Genomic DNA, 14,097 nt, shown 5'->3' on the forward strand with positions numbered 1-14,097 from the left:
TCCTTCCAAATTTCTCAAGCTTTGTCCTTGCTAACAGTAAGCAAGCCTAGGAGAGGATGCTTGAAGAACCTGGTAAGCAACTGCCTGGCTCTCCCAATAGCATGTCCATGGATTTCTCAGTTAAGGTGACTTAAAACTTGCAAACGCTATTCACTTGCTGAAGATTGCCAAAAATCACTGAATTTTATAATGTTAAGATAGAATCTTACAGATCAAGAAGTCCCAAGCCTGTGTTTTTCCAGATATAATCATTTAAACAATCCTACCCTTTGTGAGGAAAGTATAGGAGGCCAGGCAAGGTAGACAGGGCTTGAGGCCTTGGCAGTTGCTCCCTGTTGATCTCTAGGGGAAAGGAGTGGGGGTTAATATGTATTCATTAATATCAACATTGTATTGAAACATTTGCAATTAATCAATGGTAATAGGTTCTTCTGAATACATGACAAATATTCTTAAGTTTAATTTCAAAAAGACATGGAGTTTCTTTCTATTTTTTTTAAGATGGGCCTTGCTCTGTGCCCTCAAACTCTATAATCTCAAACTCCTGGGCTCAAGAAATCCTCTTTTAGTAGCTAGGACTACAGGCGTCTGTCACTACACCTGGCTAGGTTTTTTACTTTTTGTAGAGACTTGGTCTCACTATGTCTGCCTCCTCAGCCACCCAGAGAGCTGGGATTACAGGTATAAGCCACTGTGCCAGGCCTAGCCCTGGAGTTTCTAATACATTGGTATACAATTCTGAGATTTCTCTTAAGCATGGATTTGTAAATGAAGAGCTGGACCTTAATTTTTCTAATTCACACAACACTGTTTTAACCTTGTCTTATTCAGTGGTTCTCAGCCTGGGAAAGAAGGGGAAAAGTGATTTTGCTCCCCAGGGGACATTTGGCAACATTTGGAAATACTTTGGCTGTCATGACTGGGAGTGTTATTGGTATCTAGTGGGTAGATGCCAGGGATGCTGCTAAACATCCTACAGTGCACTGAACAGCCTCTCACAAGGAAAAATGATCTGGCCCAAAATGCCAAAAGGGTTGAGATTGAGAAACCCTGGTCTAATCCGAATGCTTTAAATATTATTAAAACATATAGTGAGATCAAGAATTTATTACTGCATTTTCATTAATACCAATTTTCTCAAAGGCAGTTTGAAAAACAGACCCTGACTAAAATTGTATGTGAGTTATACAGGGAAAAAAATATGACACATCTGTGATTTGGAAAAAAAAAGCTGAATGGAAAAAAATTGACATTTTTATTCATAAGAGCATTGCCATGCAATTTTCAATGCTCCAGAAAAATAACCTTCTTCCATTGACACTGTGCTGCAAGAAGTGAGGAACAAAATGGTTATAAACTATCCTTCTCACAAATTCTAATCTATTATCAGACTGTTATTTCTAAAATATATTAATACACCATCTAAAGAACAGCCCTCTTATCAGAAGCTAAGATACATAATAAGTCAGAAGATAAATGCACCAGTATGAACTTATTATACTTTTTTAAATTTCTCTGGATTACAGGGCAATTGAACTCTGTAGGAAGTGCTTACTGGAGAGTAATTCTGTGGTCCAGAAGACACTAGAATGTGCTCAGCCATTTAGCACCCATCCACCTCCTTTCTTTTCCCTTTCCTGGTAAATTTTCCTATATGTTCATAAGGACAGATGCCATTGCTGTGGGAATCACTCTGGTTTAAGCCCCATGAAAAAAACAGTAGCTAACTATATTAGTTAGTCTGTTCTCACACTGCTATAAAGAAATACCTGAGACTAGGTAATTTATAAAGAAAGGAGGTTTAGTTGGCTCACAGTTCCACTGACTGTACAACATTATGATGGCATCTGCTCAGCTTCTGGGGAGGCCTCAGGAAACTTACATTCATGGCTGAAGGGAAACAGGGAGTAGCACTTCACATGATCACAGAAGGAGCCAAAGAAAGGTGAGGGGAAGGAGCCACACATTTTTGAAGGACAAGATCTAATGAGAACTCACTCACTATACAGTACCAACTGCGGGGTCGAGGGCAGGGGTGGCAGTGGGGGTGGTTGCTAAACCATTCCTAAGAACTCTGCCCCCAAGATCCAATCTCCAATCACCTCCCACCAAGCCCCACCTCCAACACTGGGGATTACAGTTCCACATGAGATTCAGCAGGGACACAAATCCAAACCATATAACTAACCTTATCTAAACACTAAACAATAGGATAAGCAAAATCATTTTTGTAGCTTCTTTCAAAAAAATCTTATGTATTAAAATGCTGAAATGGATAAGAATTTCATCAAAATAAGAACCTCACCAGATCTGACCCATGGGAGAGGAGATTGTTCAATAAAAAATTGCAAATGGATGAATAAATGAATCCTCTCCTTTCAAGTTCTATGCTGCATACAACAAATCCAGATGAGTTTCATTTAGATGGGTTTTAGGGACACCTTTTTAAAATACCTATCATTTTACGAAAGAAGCTATCGTCTAAATAGTCCTCTTGGCCACTTCCTGAAAACAAGTCAATTATTTGTGATAACTCTCAAATGTCCTAATAATCCCATGGGAAATGTAAATATAATGAGGACAAAGAATTATAAGAAGTGCTAATGTCAGATTTTTACCCACTACATAAGTCCACTCTTGTTCTATGGGAGTGACTTTCTTCTTTGGGTGAGACCTTGAAATCTGGGATTATAATTTTAGGGAAAATAAATGTTTATAAAATGGTATTCGGATGTAAATTATCTCTTTTTTTTCTGTTCCTCACAATTGATATTATGGATTCCCATAAGGATTCATGTCTTCTATTCACTTTAATGAACAGTTGTTGGGCAACAATTCTAGAAGAGTTCCAATTCTCATCAGGAGAATGGACAAGGTGGAGAAGCACAGAAAATGCAACGAGTAGAATGTCTAAGTCATCACTTTGGAATTGATTGAACACAAATAAAAGTGGGAAAGCTATGTAAAACAGAAGGGAATGGGTAAGCAGGGTGATGTCTGGGACAGGAGTGGTTCCATAGCCATGAGATTCAACTCTGTAACATTCCATAGGGTTACAACACTGCCATTCATATACTGAGGTAGCAGCAGGGAAACTTTTTATTTGTTAGAAATACTGAATTTTGCCTCCCACCCCAAAACATTTTTCTCATTCAGTTCCTGTTCTTTTTTATTTCTGTAATTTTTGCTGTTTCAAAAATGATCTTTTTTCTTTTGGAAGAAGTAATTCTTCAAATCCAGTTCACCTAAAGGCATTTGATACGTTCAACAAGCTACAAATACACTGTATCCAGCAATACCTACCACATGCCTACTTTGAGCTCTGAGCAACCTGCACCTCAAGCCTAGTTCTCATTGTTTTGCTTTTGGCAAATTTTTACTAAGTGCCCTTCCTCCCCAAACACACATATATGTCTGCCAGACCCTAAAGCCCTTTAAGAACATGCAAACTCCTCCCTTCTGAAAACCTTTGTATGAGTAGTCAGCAGGCTAGTTTATCCATTGCAATGTGGCTTTGTGCTAGGGTTCTGTTTCGGTGCTGCCTACAAGATAATCACAGATGTGACTGCATCTTAGAGGTTCCTGAATCTTTCAAGAGAGTCTGGTTCAAAGGAAAATTAAAAGGTGGAGGCCGGGCGCGGTGACTCAGGCCTGCAATCCCAGCACTTTGGGAGGCCAAGGAGGGCCGATCACCTGAGGTCAGGAGTTCGAGACCAGCCTGACCAATATGGAGAAATCCCGTCTCTACTAAAAATACAAAATTAGCCGGGCCTGGTAATCCCAGCTGCCTGTAATCCCAGCTACTTGGGAGGCTGAAGCAGGAGAATCGCTTGAACCCGGGAGGCGGAAGTTGCGATGAGCCGAGATCGCGCCATTGCACTCCAGCCTGGGCAACAAGAGCGAAACTCCGCCACACACACACACACACACACACACACACACACACACACACACACACACACGGTGTAGTTTAGGAAGTAAAAAAAACTAGATCTCCCCTCACCCTTCAGGGCTGAAGGCACAAACTCTAGGGCCAGGGCGCTCGCCTACCCAACTTCACATGCACTTACAGGTCACCTAGCACTCAGGTACTTTGTGGCTCCTTACCTCTCAGTACAGCAGCAACAACGTTGATCGGAAGTTTATCACTGTGTGTTACGGGCCATGGGCCATGTGTGTTAGAATTTTACGTGAAATTAACATTTAATTCTCACGGACACCTCTGAAGCAGGTGCCACAGCTCCCATTTTGCAAAGGAGGCAGCTGAGGTTCCCAGGGGCTCAGTACCAGCACCGTGGGCCGAAGCACGCAGGGCAAACACAGCCGGAGGTGAGCACAGACCTGCTTCTGCACCCCGCGCTCCTAACCACAAGGCTCCCTCCCTCCAGGAAGGCCTTTGTCATCCCTGGGACGACCTGCCAGCTCTGAGGCATGACAGTACGGGCGCCTAGCAGGGTGACCAGGAGGCCCTCCTCGTCCCAGCTGCTGGCGTCGCCGCCCACGGCAGGGCCGGGGCTGTGACTCGTGGGGACGGTTCCCAGCGCCCCGGCCGGGGAGGCGGGAGGGGAGGGGCGGCGGGGCGCCGGGGCGGGGCTCGGGACGGTAGGGCTGGGGGCTGGAGCCCGCAGCTGGAAGCGGCCGCTGCCCGGAAAGCGCTGGGAGAGGCGAGGTGGGGCGGGGCCGGGCGCTACGGGAACGGGAGGCCGCGCGGACCCGGAGCCGCACCGCGCCAGCCGGGCTGCAGCGGCTGCGCACCAAGGCCGCGATGGGACTGGAGACGGAGAAGGCGGACGTGCAGCTCTTCATGGACGACGACTCCTACAGCCACCACAGCGGCCTCGAGTACGCCGACCCCGAGAAGTTCGCGGACTCGGGCCAGGACCGGGATCCCCACCGGCTCAACTCGCATCTCAAGGTGAAGCCCGGGGCGGGCGGGCCCAGGTCCCCGCTGAGGCCGGGAGGTGCGGGCGCCCCTCAGCCCCGCCCCACCCCGTCCCACCCTCGCCACCGGGTCGGCCTTGCAGGGTCTGAGACCCGCACCCTCCCCCGGTCCCACCCGCCACCGGGCCGCCGGCGTAGCCAGGAATTCTTAGCCAGGTTCCTGTGCGCCCACCGTGAGAAGAGGGGGATGCCCTGGCGCGTCCTTCCCTCCTGCTTCCCCCGCCCAGAGCGCTCCCGGTTCCCAGGGCTGCAGGTCCGCTGACGGTTCCGGGTCCCTGCGTCCTGTCTCCGCAGCTGGGCTTCGAGGATGTGATCGCAGAGCCGGTGACTACGCACTCCTTTGACAAAGTGTGGATCTGCAGCCATGCCCTCTTTGAAATCAGCAAATACGTAATGTACAAGTTCCTGACGGTGTTCCTGGCCATTCCCCTGGCCTTCATTGCGGGAATTCTCTTTGCCACCCTCAGCTGTCTGCACATCTGGTGAGACGGGGCACACAGGGTGGACCAGCTTTCTGAAACATGGGCATATTCTGCGCCACCTGCCCCCTGCTCTCCCCTTATCCCAGGCCGGCGGCAGGAGGAGGAACGCGCATCAGCTCCCAAGCAGTAGGAAGAACTGGAAGGCCTTGAAAGGCCATGCGCTTCCTTTAGAATAACAGTTTGGGCTTGGAGTTTCAACAGGAGAAAGAATGTCGGCCTTTCCTGGGGTGTGATTTTCCTTGCATACATAAGGCTGGGCTGAGTGTGGAGGCGGGTACCTGGAAGCCATACTTCTTGCCACAGGCTGCTTTCAGGGCCCTGTTGTGACTCGTGCCTGCAGTTCTAGGCAGGGCTCTTATTTCTTTCATTACCTTTTATTCAGTCACTACCTGTGCCTGGGGTCAAACAAAAGTAATCTCTGAGCAGAATGCCGCTGACAGTAGAATTGGACGAGGATATCAGACCTGGTTCAGCAGTGGAGCGGAGGGGCTGCTTCAACTTTGCCCCTGGCAGATGGCAAGGATGGGACCCAGAGGAAAGGGAGGTGTGTGCAGTTAAGGCGAGGGTCCCCCAGTACAAACAAATGAAAACTCCAGCTGCGGGATAATGAATGAGGCCTCCAAATTACTTTTTCACTGATGAAACACAAATGGAAGTGGCATCTAGTTAAAGGGGAAAGAAATATGGAAGCCCCCTGGATATTGATAGGATGTTTTGAGTAACTCTATTCATACTCAAAATGTGTCCTAAACTGTAGAGAACATTCTTAAGCCTCTTTTAAGTTTTTTAAGGAAAATGTCATATTTTCCCAATAAATATTGTTGTATTAGAAAATATCCACTTTAATCTGAGAGGAAGAGTATTCAGATCATCCCCAGTATCACGACAGTTGTCACGCTAGTGCTTCAGGTTAGTCCTCATGAAAAGTATAACCTGAGGTACTTCTGTGTCTTTCTTACACTTTATACGATATTCCATACCTGATCTATGCTCAGTGTTCATTTTTAGAAGTTACCAAATTATTCTTTATTCCTCTATACCACCTGAATCTTAATTTCTTTAGTAGTTAGCTAGCTAGTTAGTTCAACAAACTAAATTGATTGAGTGCTTAGTTTGTGCTGGACACTGGGCCAAGGTGAATGAGAGATAGGGTCTGTCTTCAGCTTACTCATGGCCTATCAGGGCAGCTGGCTAGGTACAGAAAGCATGCTGAGAAAACACTTTGTCAACTGACAAAGAGGGAAGAACAGACAAGGCTTTGAAGAGGGAAGGGAGTCAAAAAAGACTTTTAAAGGATAAATGAAAATTCACCAAATAAGTAAAGGATAGACAAAGAACGCCAATTTAATTTTATCACTGAAGGTTGTAAACAATTAAACTATGTCGAAGGTGCCAAGATTGCCAGAGAATTGAAAATGTTTGCCTTTGTACATGATCAGCTTTGTGGAGGTCAAATGGATAGTTACATTCTGACATTGGCACATGAATTTTTTTTAAGATGCCTAAGTTGGCGCATAAGATTTGGGATTCCCAATTAACTAAAACTAATCATCTAACCTCTATGTCAGTTTTCTCACTTTCAAAACTGTGAAAAACTAGTGACCGCATAGCATATTGTGAAATGCTGGCTACGAAGCTATTTGGAAATGTATAGTACCATATTTATAGTCAACAAAGCTAGACTTCCCAAAGCTTTTGTGAAAGAATTTGAGAAAAAAAAAAAAAAAAAAAAAAGTTTCTCATTTACTAAATGGTGGAAAAATATAAGTAAAACTACAATTAACCAAGCAATGCCTCCTTCCAGCTGGCTCTTCTGAGAATGGGAGGTGTTTTTGTATAGTATTTCAATTGGTGAATCATCAATGCACCATTTCTTAGCCACATAAAAGGTATTTAACTTCAGCTTTTTAAATTATATCTATGTGGGACATTAATATTTAACTGTCAGATGTTTGTCACCAGGCAGCTGTGATTGCAAGTAGAGGAGTAATTTCAAACAAGAATGCTTAAAAGTTAGCTTATGCCTTGATAAAATAGGTTTATCATTAATAGATTGCATTTCCATGACGTGATAAGACCAGATCAAGGACAGACCTTACAGAATTGCAAACCCATTTGGGCAAACTTTTTTTGGTTTTCTTTTTATCTATTTTTTTAAAGCAGGGGCTTGTGTATTGTTTTTACCAAAAAGTTAGTGGTGATCAAAGGTATGAAAATATGCAGTAATGGAACTTTGAACCATATCACAACATTAAAACAGGTCGGATTTTACATCCTTTAAATGAACAAACAGCAACAATAAAACACAGAAGTCTGGTGGTGTTGGATCCTAGACCGGAAGTACAGGTCGTTAGGAATCAGTGAATTAGCTGGATTCCATAATACAGTCAGACAGAGATAGCTGCTGTTTGTTAAACACAGGTTATTGGTCATAAGTGAATCATGACCAAACAAATGTGGCTGGAGCACCCATATCCCTTATTTTTGCTGGGATGCAAAGCAAACAAATGTCCAACTGATGCAAATGCAATAGTAGCAATCTCACTTCTAGAAGACAGTTTTCGTACAGTAAATTGCTATAATTGAAATCTGCATGACACTATAATTACTACAACACTAAATAAAAGTTTCTATCCTATGGTTTTATTATCCAAGGGAGGAATATATAACCTTATAGATTATAACATTTACTTAAGAAGTGTTTGGTCACATTGAGCCTCAACCAAATTTGGGGTCAATCAGAACTGCCTGGAGTTTCAGAAGCTAAACTATTTGTGATGTTGAGAACACAACTTAAGTTTGATATCAGAGGATCATTAGATTCTCTGCTCCAAAATTAGGGAACACAAGTAAACAAAAATAAAATTGAAATGAGTTAACAACGCCCTATAAACTGAACTCCTCGAATGTGGGTAACTGCTTTGCTGAAACAAGAAGATTCACTTTTGACATGTGCTAAATTCCCTTTTAGGACACAAAGATCTAAGGAGTCATGGAGATAGAAAATTTATTAGCCTAAGGAAGAATAGAAAGTACATTGTATTCTGGCCAGGAGTAGTGACTCTTGCCTGTAATCCCAGCTCTTTGGGAGGCCAAGCTGGGCAGATCACTTGAGGTCAGGAGTTCAAGACCAGCCTGGCCAACATGGTGAAATTCTGTCTGTACTAAAAATACAAAAAGTAGGCAAGCATAGTAGCAAGTGCCCATGATCCCAGCTACTCAGGGAGGCTGAGGCAGGAGAATCACTTGAACACGGGAGGCAGAGGTTGCGGTGAGCCGAGATCACATCACTGCACTCCAGCCTGGGCGACAGAGTGAGAGAAAGAAAGAGAGAAAGAGAGAAAGAGAGAAAGGGAGAGAGAGAGGAAGGAAGGAAGGAAGGAAGGAAGGAAGGAAGGAAGGAAGGAAGGAAGGAAGGAAGGAAGGAAGGAAGGAAGGAAGGAAGGAGAGGGAGGGAGTAAGGGAGTAAGGGAGGAGGGAAGGAAGGAAGGAAGGGGAAAGAAAGAAAGAAAAGAGGGAAAGGAAGAAAGAAAGAAAGAGAAAGAAAGAAAAAAAGAAAAAAGAAAGAAAGAAAGAAGAGAAAGAAAAGGAAGGAAGGAAGGAGGGAAGGAAGGAAGGAAGAAAGGAAGGAAGGGAAGAGAAGGAGGGAGGAAGGGAGGAGGGAAGGAAGGAAGGAAGGAAAAAAAGAAAGAAAAAAAGAAAGAGAAAGAAAAAGAAAGAAAGAGAGGAAAAAGGCCACTTTGAGGTTATTTTGTTATAGTTATTTTCATTATACATTCTGCCTTCAAAATAGGTCTATTTATTGTACATTATAATGACGGCATCATACAAACATTTCAGGGGTACATAATACATGTCAATCCTCATAGCCAGTTCTGTGAGATCTCCTGTTGACACTTTTATTTGTAGCAACATGCCCAAGACCACACATCAAGTGAGAAATACAATAGAATAAAAAGTCTAAAGTTGCCATCATTGAGGTGTCTATTCAGCTATTTATCTCTGAAACACCTAGTAATTAATTTTCCTATTACATAAAAATGTTTCATGTATTTAGCGCTTGAAACAAAACACAAATATAATTTGTGGAGACAGTCAATGTGAATAATTCTATATTCTAAAAATATATCTATCAATCAGAAAGCTGCCTAATATTTCCTTCATTTTGAGCTAAGTACAGCAGACCCTAATTTAAGTCATTTTAATAGCAAACCAAGAAAATCAGCCTACTCCCTTACACCCACCCAGGTAATAATAAAGCTTCCATTGAGGCTACCAGCAGCGCCTGAAAATCTCACAACTACTTTTGTGCTCAGAGGACATTACTACAACAGAGAACATTATTTGGAAAATTACATATAAAATTAACCATCCTGAGGACCATAAGGATATGTAGCTCTGTTAGGAACAAGCATGCAAAAAAATAACAATTTCAGGATAGACTAGTTTTCTTGTGTAAAAGTTCTAACATTAATCTCAGGGCTCTTTCAACTATACCATACAGCCCTTTTCAGTGTGTGTGATTACTGTGAAAAATTAAAAATATAAAACATAGTTAATAACATAAGACATAAAAGAATGATAAATTTATATTGGCTCAAACATTTGCTAAGGGTCAAGGATGTCCTCACTGTTTAAAAAACTTAAACTCTAATAGGAAAGACAGAAATACAGCATCTATTTATAATACCTTTTGATACTTGTGAAGATTAAGAAGTTTGTTTCAGTACTTTAGAAATACAATGAGGGAATATCCGATCTAGCCTGGTCCAGGAAAAGGGAAATAGACTGAGGCAACAGGAAAGGCTATCAGGAAGTAAAACCTCAGGGAAATACGAAGACTTAAGCAGGTTAATGTTAACTGGCAGAGACCAGGTAGATAAAGACATAGTTTTATTTATTTTAGTTTTGCTGTTTCAGATAGCATGCCACCAATAGAAAGAATATTAGTATTTATTATCTACATGACTATATTTTTAAGCAACATATTTTTATGCATCTTATCACTTTAGTCCATTTGCATTACTATGAAGGAATGAATACCTGAAACTGGGTTATTTATTAAAAAAAGAGGTTTATTTTTGCTCACGGTTCTGCAGGCTGTACAGGAAGCACACTGCCAGCATCTACTTTAGGCAAGGACCTCAGGAAGCTTCCACTCATAGTGGAAGGCAAAGGAGGAGCAGGCATGTCACATGGCAAGAGAGGGAGCAAGAGAGAGAATGGGGAGGTCCCAGACTCTTTTAATCAACCAGATCTCACGCAAACTAACTGAGAACTCACATTATCAAGGGAGTGGCAGGCACAGGCACTAAGCCATTCATGAGGCATCTACCCTCATGATCCAATAATCCCCACTCGGCCCCACCTTCAACACTGGGGACTACATTTCCATGAGAATCAGGGGGACAAAAAACCCAAATCATTATCAGTGATCACTGTTCATTTATTTATTTCAAATGCTCAACCAAATTTAAGTAAATTGGGTCGGTGTTGTATCTTTTCATATATGTACAAGAGAGACCTTATTTGGTCACAACAACAATCCTCACACATCTCTCTTCCTTCATTCCAGGATTTTAATGCCTTTTGTAAAGACCTGCCTAATGGTTCTACCTTCAGTGCAGACAATATGGAAGAGTGTGACAGATGTTTTCATTGCTCCGTTGTGTACAAGCGTAGGACGAAGCTTCTCTTCTGTCAGCCTGCAACTGAGCCAGGACTGAATACTTGGACCCCAGGTCTGGAGATTCGGATACTGTAATACTTCTTTGTTGTTATAACATAAAAGCACCACTGTTCTGTTCATTTCCTAGCTGTTCTAATTAAGAAAACTATTAAGATGAGCAACCACATTTAGAAATGTTTATTGACAGATCTTTTCAAATAATGCTTTTCTGATTAATAGCCAAAGATTTTGTATCTAACTTTGTAACCAGAATTATACAATAAGTTGACACCACTTAGATTTAAAGGCAGGCAGTTTTGCTTTAGTACGATAGTATAAATTTTATAATGATGAATTTATAATGATTAAGGGACATTTCTATCAAAATACTACAATAGTTTTATGCACAACTTCCCATTAAAAATAAGATTTCTTATTTGTTTGTTTATTTGTTTTTACTCTGGGAGTAATACTTTTTAAATTACCTTTACATAGATAGTCACTGGTATACTTAGAATATACAATGATCCTGGAAACTGCAGTAACAAAAGCACACAATGATTATAGTAACTATCAGATACAATAAAACAAACAAATGTGAAAATAGATTCATGAAAATGTATTCCTTTAAAGTATTGTTTTCCTACAGGCCTATTTAACAAGATGTTTCATTTTACTGTATATTTTGTACTTAATATAAATGTTGCTCTAATCAGATTGCTTAAAAGCATTTATATTATATTTATGTTGTTGAACTAATATATGAAATAAGTAAATGTAGCTCCCACAAGGTAAACTTCATTGGTAAGATTGCACTGTTTTGATTATGTAAACATTTATACATCTTCTTTGGAAATAAAATATAAAAGAGCTATATACAAAGCTTTCTTTTCTAACTTTTCCAAGCAAAATCTGAAATGTTTTATGACTGACATTTATCTGGCTGTGATCTTAAAATAATTCACATCTAAATAGTATGTTGTCTAGAAGATGCTTTCTCTCTAGTAGTTAGAAATTAAACCTGTGTCAGCATTCCTATTAATGCTTCACTTTACTTTCAGGTAATATTGGTGCTATTTAACATTTTACAGTAAAAGTTACTTCTGATACTTTAGTACCATTTCAACTACAGTGATTCATGTAGAGAGGCAGGAGAGTTGTCAGCTTGTTGGGCTACTGAACTACAGGCATAAACTAAAAACTAACAGCTGCAAATTTTTCAGATGTTCTCTAATATGGGTATGTAACACAGGATAAAGTTATTCTTGTCATTTTGAACTATGGAGTCCTCTTTCACTGTGATGAATCATGTTGCTTTGAAAAATCTCATTATTTCTGGGCCGGGCAAGGTGGCTCACACCTGTAATCCCAGCATTTTGGGAGGCCAAGGTGGGCAGATCACGAGGTCAGGAGATCAAGACCATCCTGGCCAACATGGTGATACCTCGTCTCTACTAAAAATACAAAAAAACTTAGTTGGGCATGGTGGCGTGCACCTGTAGTCACAGCTACTTGGGAGGCTGAGGCAGCAGAATTGCTTGAACCCAGGAGGCAGAGGTTGCAGTGTGCCACCGCACTCCAGCCTGGCAACAGAGCAAGAGTCTGTCTCAAAATAAAAAGAAAGAAAGAAAAGAAAAGAAAAAAGAAAAATCTCATTATTTCAAAATGATACCAAAAAGAACTGTATAATGTGAGTAATTACTAAAATTTACACATCTTAAAAGTGTGTAAATGCTTGAATTACCATCAGAACCTGAATTGACATTCCTTTGAATACCCTTATAAGTGACAAATAAGATTAATAAGATTTTTCAAAATCGCCAGGACTGGTGAATATAAATGATGATTGAACTGGAATACTATTGGGGACCAAATCAAATGAATGATTAAATTATGAAGCTCATACCCTTTTGAAGGTAGTTGCAAAGAGACATTTCAAAACTGCCCTAGGCCATTGTAGCATCCTTAGACGGGACACATAATCATTACCTTAAAGCACCACCACTCATTTTGACCATATAGATTTTATTATGTTAGTTTAAAAGGTCAATCAGTCTCATGACTTTATAGTTATGTTTTGTATTTAAAAACATTTTTTAAACATTTGGATATGTTGATAAACCAAAAACATTTGATTAATAAAATATCTATTTTAATAAATTGGGAACTTCTGTCCTTTCAAATAGCTATTGGCAAGTTTTAAACCCAAAATATATACACATAATTCTGTAATAAAACTGTGTGACTTCTAACAAGTAATATGTGACTTCCTTATTTCTGAACAGTACTGGTTACTTTCAAAATGAATTTTTATTGAGATTTTCCATTAAGTATTTTTTTCAAAGACTCAAATTTTGTACCAAGTAAATCCAGCTTTTATATACAAACATGTTGTTTGTTTTATTTGGGGCTGGGGGAGGTATATGATGAGCAGACTTCCTCAGAATTCATAATAAATTTTCTAAAAGCCTATAAATGTGTGTATTGCTTTTATTACAGTAAATATGGAACATTTCATACCTATTTTTACCTTATTAAAAACTCAAAATAATAAATACATTAGTTATTGCTTATTCAGAATGTATTTTTGAAAATAATTACATTTGTACTTGAATTATTTGTTTTCCAGCACTTAAAGAGGTTCCATATAAATTTTCTGTCATAAGATAAATAGTATAAAATAGCCTGTTCACACACCCACAATACTTCTTCTTTTTTATAAAGTCTTTTCTTGCTAATCCTAAATAAACTGAAATTTCTGTTTCCAATTTTTAAAATAAGAAAGTAACAATATAAATCACATGTACTTGGATACCTGTACTATGAAGCTAGACTAGAGTCCAAAATTATTTTTGGAAAGTGAGTATATAAAGAGTAGTTGCTGATGTTGGCATACATTTTCTTGTCAGTTCATCTGGAAAAATGACCAACCTATAATAATAAAGCAGGTGCTTGGCTTTTTAAAATGTTCTTTATAGTTTTGAGGAACTTTTAAAATTCATCTTT

General features: G+C 40.4%; 1 protein-coding gene and 1 long non-coding RNA gene across 3 annotated transcripts in view; one reads left to right on the forward strand and one right to left on the reverse strand.

Moving 5' to 3' along the window:
- The window catches only part of LOC103226768 (uncharacterized), an 87,729-nt gene extending 83,230 nt beyond the window's left edge, over nt 1–4,499 (reverse strand). The window contains exon 1 of the long non-coding RNA XR_005242372.2: nt 4,108–4,499. This is a non-coding gene — a long non-coding RNA (uncharacterized lncRNA). The remainder of the gene's footprint in view (nt 1–4,107) is intronic.
- Nucleotides 4,500–4,611: 112 nt separating this feature from the next.
- On the forward strand, nt 4,612–13,567 carry CAV2 (caveolin 2). Of its 2 annotated transcripts, none has more exons than XM_007982673.3 (3): nt 4,612–4,915; nt 5,236–5,423; nt 10,999–13,567. In XM_007982673.3, the coding sequence occupies exons 1-3, from the start codon at nt 4,766–4,768 to the stop codon at nt 11,147–11,149; spliced, it is 489 nt and encodes a 162-aa protein (XP_007980864.3). In that variant the 5' UTR covers nt 4,612–4,765; the 3' UTR covers nt 11,150–13,567. The 2 variants fall into 2 exon arrangements, with proteins under 2 accessions (XP_007980864.3, XP_037860381.2); XM_038004453.2 differs by having other exon boundaries at nt 4,626–4,915; nt 5,187–5,423.
- The last annotated feature ends 530 nt before the right edge of the window (nt 13,568–14,097 follow it).

This window comes from Chlorocebus sabaeus, chromosome 21 (genome assembly GCF_047675955.1).
Source record: "Chlorocebus sabaeus isolate Y175 chromosome 21, mChlSab1.0.hap1, whole genome shotgun sequence".
In the NCBI taxonomy this organism is placed as follows: domain Eukaryota; kingdom Metazoa; phylum Chordata; class Mammalia; order Primates; family Cercopithecidae; genus Chlorocebus; species Chlorocebus sabaeus.